Source organism: Ranitomeya variabilis, chromosome 1 (assembly GCF_051348905.1).
Source record: "Ranitomeya variabilis isolate aRanVar5 chromosome 1, aRanVar5.hap1, whole genome shotgun sequence".
In the NCBI taxonomy this organism is placed as follows: Eukaryota; Metazoa; Chordata; class Amphibia; order Anura; family Dendrobatidae; genus Ranitomeya; species Ranitomeya variabilis.
The window spans coordinates 387,605,121-387,618,314 of NC_135232.1; the positions used below are offsets into that span (position 1 = coordinate 387,605,121).

General features: G+C 39.5%; 1 protein-coding gene across 7 annotated transcripts in view; it reads left to right on the forward strand.

Moving 5' to 3' along the window:
- The window catches only part of TRPM3 (transient receptor potential cation channel subfamily M member 3), a 1,089,849-nt gene that overhangs the window by 772,890 nt on the left and 303,765 nt on the right, over positions 1-13,194 (forward strand). For 6 of the 7 annotated variants that reach the window (XM_077249054.1, XM_077249055.1, XM_077249056.1 and 3 more), the window contains exon 7: positions 1,943-2,117. In XM_077249054.1, the coding sequence (XP_077105169.1) occupies positions 1,943-2,117 (175 nt within the window). Of the gene's footprint in view, positions 1-1,942; positions 2,206-13,194 lie in introns of those variants that run through there. The other variant, XM_077249061.1, reaches the window with a different exon arrangement.

Here is a 13,194-nt window from a genome sequence, read left to right on the forward strand (position 1 = left end):
AGTTGGTCAGGCATTGTTCTACCTCACGCCTTGGTCGGCCAATGATAACTTTTCCCACATCAATAACTTAATTAAACTGTACTAATCTCAACTGCCATAAAAACCAAGACATAATGGTTTAAACTTGGGAAAATCACAATAACAAATGGGTTTCACATAGTAGTGTACTTTCTTTTTTCACTAAAAACGCAGCAAAATCTGAAACCTGCCTTTTTGCTGAAAGAAGTGACATGCTGCAGTTTTAATAAATTGAAGCAGTTTTCCAAATCAGTCAAGAAAATATAACCAATGTGTGTGCATGGGATTTCCGAACTCTCATAGGCTTTGCTGTTACTGTAAAATGGAACTTAAAATTTGCATAAAAAAACAAAGCCAAAAAAAATTGCAGCAAAAAGAAAAAGTAAACATAGGCTTAAGTAGTAATTCACCAAACCCTAATGGTGCTTTCATATGTTCCAATTTCAGCTCCTCGTTGCACCATGAGTGAGTGCCAAGGGAATATACACAAGTTAGCTGGCCCTCGTTACCAGCCTGTTCACACTGACAAACAATGATGGGAGCGGAATGATTGCTAATATGATCGTTTTGTGCCCATATCAGCAGCACATCTCTTGTTTACATGAGATGATGTGTTCATGATCATGATGATTTTTCGCCGCTATAAACATTCTGATCGCTCAGCGAGCAAGCCTTTTGTTTGATCGTCAGATTATTGCCGGAATGTTTACACCAGCAATAACCTGGAACGAACATGGATATGAATGACAATTTTCTACTGGTGGGATTGTAGACTTATTATGCGTAAAGTACATATTTCTCCGTGTACCACCTTGTCAAATTGAGATCTAAAATTCTGTGCCAAATAGAGTATCTTATATAATCTTTTGTATGTAAGTGATAAAATACTAAATGATAAAAAGTCAGTAATTGATAATTATTTCAGTCGTTTTCTAGTGACATTCTTTTAAGATCATTTAACATGTGAACAGCTGGTTATTGCTATTAAGATATTGAAATTACCAAATGTTTCACAGGAAATTCACCCTGACAGAATCCGATGCTTGACAGAAATACAATTTATCTTAATTAAGTTAAATTGGGTTTGGCATATTTGATATTATATTACTGTATATACAGATGAAGCATTATATATCTAGTCATGGATAGTTTACTTAATAATATTCTGAAACAATAATCAACAAGCACAATTTCTGTATTGGGCTGAGAACATATTAGAGCACAGCTCTCCTGACGTATGAGAAGAGTATAGTCACAATAGTGGGTACTCCCAATAGTATTGCAAAACTAAGAAGAAAACTGAGTAAACCATAAAACACCAAAAAGTAATATCAACTAAATAAATTGTATTATTAAGTCATCACATTAAAAATATATCAGACAAAGAGTGCATAACAACAATTAAAGAAATGTGGAGGAGACATGGAGGTAGGTAAGGAGAGGGTAGAGGCCAAAGTTGGACCTAGGGAAGCAGAACCACAAGATCACTACAATATATATAAAGGCACAATTGTTGTTATGTACTTTTTGTTTAATATTTTTAATATGATGACTTAATCAAATTTATTCAGTTTATATTACTTTTTGATGGTTTATGGTTTTCTTCGTTTTGTTCTTAGTTATACTTACTAACATTGTCATGCATTTATATGGTTTTAATCTAATCTGATGTCAGCTGTCATGAATAATTCTTCTACAACCACACTGGGTTGGTTCTCATTGTCACATTCAATTCAACAGATAGTGTATAGAAAAAAAACATGTAGGTGCTAGGATAAAATAATGTGTTACATATGGCAATATTGACATAAATGAGATGATATGTAGTGTAATTTACCATATGTTTCTTGATTAAACCTAAAATTTGATTTGATCAATGTATTTATGCCAAGCTGGGGATGTGGTTATTGTTTTACCTCTACAGGAATTGGTCAAGGGGTTCCAGTGGTGGCGCTTATTGTGGAAGGTGGACCAAATGTCATATCAATTGTCTTGGAATATCTGCGAGACAGCCCCCCTGTTCCAGTTGTGGTGTGTGATGGAAGCGGACGTGCATCCGATATTCTTGCCTTTGGTCATAAATACTCAGAAGATGGAGGGTAGGCTGATCAACTTATTCTGGATATATTCATTTGCAAAGTTTTATTATTGTTTATCATTTTACGGTCATTAAAGTCTTACTATACTAAGTAACTTTTGAAACATTTCTGATTTTTTTTCTGAGATAAATTAGGTTGTCCAGCAACGAAACGGCTTTCTGCTTGCCTAATCACAAGCAGAAATGCAGGTGTGCTATGAGCGCTGACCACAGGGTGGCGCTCACAGCTATCCAGGATCATAGAGGTCTCAAGGACCTCTATGGTTACTCTGTAGAAGCATCGCTGACCCCTGATCATATGACGGGGGTCAGCGATGCGCTCATTTCCGGCCACCCGGCCAGAAGCGCCGGTTAAATGCCGGTGTCAGCGTTTGACAGCGGCATTTAACTAGTTAATATTGCAGGCACATGTCAGCTGTTCAAAACAGCTGACATGTCCCGGCTTTGATGCGGGGTCACCGCCGGAGCCCGCATCAAAGCGGGGTTTCTGACCTCGGATGTACTATCCCGTCCGAGGTCAGAAAAGGGTTAATGATGTTAATAAGACAAGACAAGGTGCATTCATTTCATCTGATTGACGCTTTCCATGGCTACCATATAATGACCGTGCACATGAGAAGAAATAGAAATGGAAGATTTTGGAAGATTTGCAATTACAATGTTATATATCAGAGACATTCTTCATAAAGAATATTCAAAATCAACTAAAACTGTCGTCAGTTATATCAAAACATCAACTAGCAAGTGTTCTGAAGACTACTCTTGATGAAGTGCAGGTTTTTCTGTGAAAGACTGAGATTTTGGCCCTGTATATTTTCGTTGTGCAAAAAACACAATGTCTTACAGTTCCAGCAAAGTGGATGGGACTTATAGAGATCAAATACTTTAATGTAATATTATTTTAAAAATACCTTATCCCAGTGCGAGACATAATAACACAATAGGTCTATTACAATAACCTAGCAATTTCCCTATACTAAACTGCTATCCCTTCCTAGCAGTGGAGGTTGGCACCCTGGTAGACACGATAATTTGGCGCCCCAACTCCGCGCTGGGATAAGGTATTTTTAAAATAGTATTACTTTAAAGTATTTGATTTTTAAGGGATTACATGTTATACACTTGATTATTCTCCCTGTTTTGGTAATATATGTTCTTTGTTGACTTATAGAGATCTCATGCCCACTGTGCTTCTTTTCTACTCAGCGTAAACTCACAGCGTTTTTTAAATGTGCAACATGTCAATTTCACTTGTGGGTGCGCTGAGAGTTATGCTCAGATTTTCCCAATACACTTTTATTGGATGCAGAAAATCCCCAGGAAAAAATGGACATGTGGTGTTAGAGTGTTTCCACTGCGGAAATGCAATAAAAACACTTGAAATCCACACATGACTGTATCAACAAAGTTTTGTCAAAGCCAAATACCAGCAAGTATCAAAAACAAAGCAGCTTTTTCTAAAACATGACACACCAACAAGACACTAAATATACAGCATCAAAAACACGATAAAACATGAACATTTTAAGAAATTCACTCAAATGCAATGTAAAAGACACTGTGAAACAGAGTTGCAAATGTTTTCAAACGACCTGGATTTTCTGTCACAAGTTGTAGCAGGTAACCTGCCATAGACTTCGATGCAAGTTGTAAATGATGTGTAACAAAACTGAAAGCGACAAGATACAGATTAGATATTAGAAAAAACTTTTTGACAGTGAGGGTGGAACAGGCTGCCGCAAGAGGTGGTGAGTTCTCCTTCAATGGAAGTTTTCAAACAGAGGCTGGACAGACATCTGTCCGAGATGGTTTAGTGAGTCCAGAATTGAGCAGGGGATTGGACATGATGACCCTGGAGGTTCCTTCCAACTTTACCATTCTATAATCCTATGATATGATACATGTCGCAACTTGACTTTTGTATTTTCCAGCAATATCAGAGCTCTAAAATAGTCACATGATAGTGAGCCACAGACACGTTGCCGCAATTTTTTTGCTTTGTGACTTTTCTGAGAATTACTGCCACATGACAAATGTCACGTGTAACCCTATCCTAAGGCCTGCGCTACGCAGCGCCATATGTTGCACAACAGCAGTTCTCTGAAAAGTCGTGTAGCAAAAATATATGTGCAGCTTGTTAGCGAATTCCTGTCACATGACTATTTTAGAGTTCTGAATTTGCTGTAAATACACTAAGTCACACACAAGTCCCAGTCACATATGACCTGCATTGACAACTATGTCATGTGCAACTTGCGACCAGCGACAGAAATCCAATACATTTGGAAACATTTGCAACTCTGTCTTACAGTCGCAGTATGTCCCAAGTCGCAACGAGACACCATAATAAGTCATTACATCCAATATTATAATGTGTCTTAGTGATTGTACTGTCACATGACCAATGTCACCTTGCAGCCTTAGCCTTATACTTAATTTATATCCTATGTGTACTGGACCCTTTTATCTGACAGGACCATGCACCAAGAAGATCCTTTTTTGCAATCCTTTTAGTAAATGTAAAAGTATTTTAACGTACTGAACAAGAGGACCTGGTAGAAATCTTCAGATGATGCAAGACATAAGAATCAAACAAAATGAAACCAAAACAATAAAGCAATCCGCAGAAATATTCATATATTCAATATTCAGGAAGTACGTTTCAATATCTACAGTATGTCTACCATAAAGAGAAGACTTCATGAGAGCAAACACAGAGGGTTCACCACAAGGTGTAAACCATTAACTAGCCTTAAAAAATAGAAAGGTCAGATTAGAATTTGCCAAAAAAGCATTTAAAGAAGCCAGACCAATTCTGGAAAAAACATTCTTTGGACAGATGAAACTGTTGGTAGATATGCAGCAGATACAGACTTATTTGTGTGCAAGAGGAGTTTACACTTTTCTGACAGTAGATGGTGATGTTGTTACTGTTATATGCTTAGTTGAATGTAATGCATATACTTGTACTTTGGCTTCACTTTCTCTCTGGTCAAAGGTCTTTCAGACTTCCTGTTATGCTGTATTAAGAAGCTGATGCATGTACCTCATGTTCTGTGTAGATAAAAGTTCAATTACCCCATATAATCTATTCTCACAAGTTCCCACTGTGACCAAACTATGCAACAGAAACTAAGATCAACTTGACCCAGAATGATGGGAAGAAAGTATTGAGAAGTCTTGGAACAGCTCATGAGCCAAAGCACACCACATAGTTTCATAGTTATAAGATTAAAGGTATACACCAATAGCTCCATATTAGGTGACACCTTCCTTTCATACAGCAATCAGACTAGTTCCCTGGATCAACACCCCATCACAGAATCTAGTGCCCATAATTTATAATATTATATTTATCAAGAAAGACATCCAGGCCCTTCTTGTATTTTAGTAGTGAAACAACCATTACAACATCATGTGGCGGAGAGTTCCATAGTCTCACTGTGTTTACAATAAAGAATCTGTGTCTTTGTGAATAATCCTTCTTTCCTCCATATGTAGATGTCCCATTGTGCCTATAGCAGGATTAAATCTAAAAAGATCATTAGAAAGATTTCTGTACTGTCCCCTCATATATTTGTACATTGTCATAAGATCGGCCCTAAGCTTTTATTTTTCCAAACAGAATAACCCAAAGTTTAATAACCTATCTTGGTATTGCCATCCACCCTCACCCTTTTTAACCTTGATTGCTTTTCTTTGCACCCACTATATCTTTCTTATACACCGGTGAAAAAAATTGTACACAGTATTCTAAGTGTGGCCGCACTAGTGGCTTATATAGAAGCAATACTATGTTCTGGTCATAAGCATCTATGACTCTTTTAATGCATCTCATTATTTTATTTGCCTTGGCAGCAGCTGCCTGACTCTGATCACTAAAGTGTTTTTTTGCCATCTACCCATACACACAAGACTTTTTCAGTGGCAGTTTTGCCCAGTGTTTTACAATGTAGTACTTAATTATGCGCAGTTTGATAGAGGGGGGGATTGTGAGCTCACCACGCCATGTCATCCGATGTTGAGGGTTGAGATCTGTGTGTTGGATGTCAGTCCTGCTGGTGAAGTTCAGCCAAAGATTCAAAGATAAGAGGAAATGAGCGGCACAACCAAGGACGGATGTGCCACTCATTTCCTCTTATCCTTGAATATATAATTATACATTTTATTTCCTTTTCCCAAGTGCATAACATTACATTTATCTACATTAAATTTAATTTTTCATTTCTCAGCCCAAGCCTCCAGCTTACATAAATCCTTCTCTTATATTACATCATCCTCCTTTGTATTAATTACACTGCAGAATTTAGTATAATCTGCAAATATTGTTATTCTACTCTGTATACCCACTACAAGGTCATTAATAAATATGTTAAAAAGAAGAGGGCCCAATACTGACCCCTGTGGTACCCCTCTGTTAATTGTGATCCAATCCAAGTGTGTTCCATAACCACCCTTTGTTTCCTATCATTGATCCAGTTGTTAGCCTAGTTACACATATTTTCCTCTAGTCCCATTTTTCTAATTTTATACACCAACCTTTTGTGTGGCAGCGCATCAAACACCTTTGAAAAATCCATATACACCACATACACTGAATTTCCCAGGTCTATTCTGGAACTTACCTTCTGATAGAAGCTGATTAGATATACATCCTCTGTAAAACATGTTGGAGGCAGTGTGATGACATGGGCATGCATGGCTTCCAATGGCCCTGGGTCACTAGTGTTTATTGATGATGGGACTTAAGACAGAAGCAGCTGGATGAATTCTAAATGTTATAATTCAACCAAATGCAGCAAAGCTAATTGGACAGCACTTCACAGTACAGATGAACAATGACCCAAAACATACTGTGAAAGTAACCCAGGAGTTTAAGGCAAAGACGTAGAAGAATATTCGGCAATGGTCGAGTCAATCACCAGATCTCAAACTCATTGAGCATGCATTTCACATTCTTAAGACAAAAAACTTAAGGCAGAAAGATCCACAAACAAGCAACAACTGAAGTCAGCTGCAATAAAGTCCTGGCAAAGCATCACAAAGGAGGATACCCAGCGATTGGTGACGTCCATGGCTTCCAGACTTCAGGCAGTCATTGCCTACAAAGGATTCTCTACAAAGTATGACAAATTAGCATTTTATTTATGGTAAAGTTTATTTGTCAAATTACTTTTGAACCCCTGAAATTAGTAGGCTTCATAACAAGATTATTTATAAGCCTTTATAAGATGATTGCAATTCATAAGTGTTTCACACAATATTTTTGTTCAAACTCTTTAATTAAACCTGAAAGTCTACACGTCAATTACATCTCAGTTGTTACATAGCAAAATATTTCTGAACCTAACTGTATCATCAGTAATATGAAGGAAATCAATTAAGGATAGTAAAATTAAATAGTGTTAGGAAAAGTCCCAATATCACAGCAACATAGCAAAGTACAGTTAAATATGGTTTAATATATTATTTTTTCTGTGTTGATACAAAGGAAGGCAAAACCTCTATAAGGTAGCGATTAGTGATGAGCGAATATACTCGTTACTCGAGATTTCTCGAGCACGCTCGGGGTCCTCTGAGTATTTTTTAGTGCTCGGAGATTTAGTTTTTTTGCCGCAGCTGAATGATTTACATCTGTTAGCCAGCATAAGTACATGTGGGGGTTGCCTGGTTGCTAGGGAATCCCCACATGTATTTATGCTGGCTATCAGATGTAAATCATTCATCTGCGGCAAGAAAAACTAAATCTCCGAGCACTAAAAAATACTCAGAGGACCACGAGCATGCTCGAGAAATCTCGAGTAATGAGTATATTTGCTCATCACTAGTAGCGATCAATTGTGCTCATTTTAAAGGGAAAAATATTTCATGACTTCTAATATGAACAATAAAGCCATGGATCAAATACATATCTCCAGTAATCTGGTGCAAAATTGATGAAAGGCATCCAGGTGTCGTTCAATATAGCCACCATAAGGTCCTTTAGAAAGGTTTTTCTGACCATTATTTCACTGCTCTTACATTAAAGAAAGCCCCTCTAGGTTTACATCAATTACCGTGTTTTGTAAATGCTCATCGATAAACAATCTGTTGATCTTGCAACAATGAATAACATATTGGAATAGTTTGTTTTTATCTTTTTCTCAAGATTTCCAAGTTATGATTATGAAGAATGAGTTTCAGAATTCTGATGAAACATCATGAACGGGTTTTAATGTTTAGTAAACTTACTTGATTATTTTAATGTGGTAAAAAATGAAATGATTAAAATCCATTATACATCTGTGTTTTTTCTACTATCCAAGAAAAAAATCATGAGAGCAGGATTGCCTTGAATATAAAGAAATGTTGTGACTCCACAGCCAAGTATACACATATTTTTCTTTATTTAAGCCATAAGCTGTGTTAGGTGTCGAGTTCCCGCTGCTGCACAGGGGGAATCTCAAACCATGTCCGCTGCGGTCTCCCATTCTCCTCCACCCACAGTGGAGCCTGCTCAGCGGAGACATTGGGCCCAGCGTCTGGCTCAAGCAGATACTGTGCGAATTGTTACTGCTGCTTTTCCAGGCTCTGCCGAATCCGAATCATTCCCATCCCTAGTGTTGTTGCCGGCTCGTGAATGGTGGAAGCTACCTAGCGCCAGACAGTGCTATTCTGCATATCCAGCACACAATTCAGCATCTCTCAGCAGCGACCGCCAGTGCGGCCCCGTGCGCTTAGTGCGCTTTCCGGGCCCTGGTTAGGGTGGTTAGTGGCGTCCACCAGAGCGGCATTGTACGCACTCTTGTGCGATAAATTATTACTATTAGTTCAGTTCTACCCCTGACACCACAGTAACGGTGTCAAGCGTAAGAGGTCTGGAGGAACTCTTTCCCCGTGTCTTGGGACAGAGTTCTGTGACCCTTTACTTGCACTTTCTGTGCGGTATCGCGGCCCTGTGACGCAACAGGGTTCGCTTCTTTCATACCGGGTGAAGCTAACCTGTGTGTGTATTCACATTATACCGCCATCTAGTCCGCCATTACCAAACAGCAGGTGTCCTTTCTGCACGGTGGACCCCGGACTGCGAACGCACCTCATATCCTCTCTAAATATTATTTAGTGCGTTCCGCCAGTCTTAACAAGCTGTCCTTTCTCTTTTGATAGCAACTTATTCCTACAAACTTTCTTTCTATTATAGCTCAGTGACGTTGCAGGCACAAGAGCTGTTGCTGCATCATCACTTGCGCTTGCAGAGTGACTGTATTGTACAACTGATACCCCAAGGTAATAGCCCTCTATAAGTTCCTTGGCAGCCTTGTGATCAGATTGTTAGTGATGGGTTGCCCACGGCTGATTGGGAGACAGAGCCAGCTCCCTGTTGGGAACAATAGGAGCAGGCACCTCAGTGAAAACCACTAAATTCTCTGAATGGCTCTCATTGGGCATAAAATGAAGGTGTTCAGTGACTGAAACTCTGTTCACCAGAACCAAGCCCCACCCACCCCTCGATTTCATTGACTGGTTCATTGACTGGTTCTAAGTAGGCAGGGTTTCAGCAGTAGGTCGGGCAGGTTTTGGTCATGGGTGACTGGGGTTTTGGCTGCGTTAATTTAATTTCAAATGTGTTTTCACCTATGGGAACACATATTTAATAGGGATCCATTTAAGATCCAAAAGAGTGAGCTCTTCTTGCTGAGTGGAGCCAAGTGATCTAGTTAACCAAAAATAGCCAGACTGCCAATCACTAGTGATCATAGGGTGCCAATGAGTTGCCATGGCAATGTGGAATGTGACATGTACATGAACCAGTCCAGTGCACATCCAACTGGGAGACTGAGATGATGCCAAGACATATTTGATAAATTATTATTACAGGATTACATAATAATTTATCAAATACATCTTGGCATCATCTCAGACCCCATCCCCACCTAACTAGTTCCTCCTTATTCTTCAGTATGACCCCATACAGCATAGGTATCAATTATTCTTTATATAGGAGAGATTATCTAAACCAGTTGTGTTTTGTGTACAGTATCCCCAGTGTATCCTATGAGATGAAGCTGTAGACTTTCTCCCTGCCTCCTGCAGGTAACAGCTGACATGGAAAAACCTATCACATGCACGATGAAGGAAAGAATAAACTTATGGGATGAATTTTGTTAAGACTTCAATTTCATGTTAGTTAGGAAGTAGAAATGAACATGGCAGATAACACAGAAATGACAAGTCATCTAAAACATGTATTCACAAAGCATAAACAGGACTCTATATATAATTCTAAATGAATAACCTATACTGCACTGTATTAGCAAATAAAACAATTTTGGAAATGTTAGAGTGGTGTTTCACGAATTATTGGCATAGATTTATCATTTCTTAATCTAACAAGCATCTAACATTTTTGGACACTGAAATGTGGCTCTTCACTCTGTCTTGAGTACTTGTACATTCAAATCATTTTTCTCCATGTTTGCAGTGAGCATTCAAGCATGCACCACTCTGCAACAAGATTCTCTGTTCTGTTCAGTTTTTTGAGGTGCCGCTTACAGTGTGCAAATAAAATCACAGAGACAGCTCATCATACAGAAATAGTTAGTGGCAAGTAGCTATACATTGATAACTACAAAACTCCAGAATCCAGTGACAACCACAAACCACTCATGTACATTTCCAATCAGATATGCCCACCTAGTGCAGCCATTTGTGTGATGCCTATAAAAAGTTCAGCTATAATTCCCCTATCTAGAGTAAAGAGAGATGAGCCCCCCTACTAAATATACACCAATATAGGGAGTTGTAGGAATTGAAAGTTGAAGAAATCTAAGTGTGGCCAAACTGTCATGATCCAGGCCGGGTTTTGGTTTTGTCTTTCCTTTACCGGTCTGATCATGTCAGGGGTTAATGTTGCCTGCCTCGTTCCTGTGTCTGGTCTGCTATATCTTGGTGCTGCTACCTGTGTGCAGTGCCAGTTATATTGCTTGCCTTTGGCATGCTAGCTGGCTCTGGCTCTGCTGAGTTACTGATCTGTCCTGCTACGTTTTCCTGACTCGACTCGTGCATGTTGACCTTCCACCTACCCGCTCCTGCCGCTTTTCCCTTGTGTGTTTGGATTCCCCGGTATTGACTTTAGCTTAGCTCTGACCTGATTCCTTCTCTCCCGTCTGGTGTTTCTGCTAGTGACCGGTACTGATATTTTGCTCTCGTCTGACTCTGCTTCCTGGCTTTCCCTTGATTCTTCGTAACTCCTGGTATTGAGTTGGCTCTCTGACTACCATGCTGCCACCTAGTGGTAGCTTTGCTGTATTACTGTGGGTCTGCTTCATAGCAGGATTTCAGCTCACTCTCCACTCTGTTGCCATCTAGTGGTGTCTGTGTTACTCTGCATTAACCCTCAGTACTACAGCGTGACACAAACGCTTCCAATGCAGATAGGATGGGATCTATTTTCCCATTACTGACTTAGATTGATGTCACAGTAAGACATAACCAATAAAGTTTTCAACTTTTACCACTAATGTCAACTAATTCCCCTATTATTTTATCAATCAATCTCATGATATATAAAGTGTACATATTTTGAGGAATACTGATTAGAGATGAGCAGATCTATTCACGAAGTATCAAGTTCAATTATCATTTCCTGAAATTCATAGTTTCACAATGATTTCTAATCTAATTTAGATTAGAGTGTAATCGCTTGTGGTCAGCAGGGTTATCTCTATCTCTCCTGTAGAGTGTGAGATCTTATGATCAACAGGGTCTTTTCTCTCTTCTGCAGTATAGTGTAAGCTCTTATGGTCAGCAGGGACCTTTGTCCATCTCCTCGTCACCTCATGTATTTCGAAAGCAATTACAAGCTTTAAGGTACCGTCACACTAGGCGATATCGCCAGCAATCCGTGACGTTGCAGCGACCTGGATGGCGATATCGCTGTATTTGACACGCAGCAGCGATCTGGATCCCGCTGTGAAATTGCTGGTCGCTGCTAGAAGGTCTGCACATTATTTGGTCGCTAGGTCGCCGTGTATCGCCGTGTTTGACAGCAAAAGCGACGATACCAGCGATATTTTACACTGGTAACCAGGGTAAACATCGGGTTACTAAGCGCAGGGCCGCGCTTAGTAACCCGATGTTTACCCTGGTTACCAGCGTAAAAGTTAAAAAAACAAACAGTACATACTCACCTGCGCGTCCCCCAGCCTCTGCTTCCTGACACTAAAGCGCCGGCCCTAAACTGAAAGTGAAAGCAACAGCGGTGACGTCACCGCTCTGCTGTTAGGGCCGGAGCTCAGTCAGCGTCAGGATGCAGAGGCTGGGGGACGCGCAGGTGAGCATGTAGTGTTTGTTTTTTTACTTTTACGCTGGTAACCAGGGTAAACATCGGGTTACTAAGCGCGGCCCTGCGCTTAGCAACCCGATGTTTACCCTGGTTACCCGGGGACCTCGGCATCGCTGGTCGCTGGAGAGCGGTCTGTGTGACAGCTCTCCAGCGACCACACAGCGACGCTGCAGCGATCGGCATTGCTGTCGCTATCGCTGCAGCGTCGCTTAATGTGACGGTACCCTTAGGGTTTTGAAATTTGCATCAAATCTATTTTTTTTTTCTTGAAAATTTGGTGAAGCCAGCGAATTAAAATGTAAAGAGATCCGACCATCTCTAGTACTAATGGATTTCATTAGCCTCATAAATCATTATATACTGCATATTACTGAGTATTCTTGCTCTAACTAAGCCAAATGAAGGAAGAAATGTCACTTAGCATTAAAAAGAACTCAGCAATGTTTCCAGTGCTTTATTTGTTGTAATAAAACTGGATCCTGTTAAATATGAAGGATTTCAGAAGCTGCCACCTGCTGCCTTCGCTTTTCTTTTTCAAATATATTTATTGGTTTTTATATATTAGGAAGGGGGTAGGGGAAAGGGTGGGCGTTCGTTTTTTTAACTCTACTGACATAATACTTAGTACATGACAAATACAGTTGAAGTTAGAAAACTGAACATCTAATAAACGTGGAAGCAATAATAAAACTAAATAGCCAGTGAAATAAAGCTTTTTTAAAAAAAACAAATACATATATATTTTATATACCGT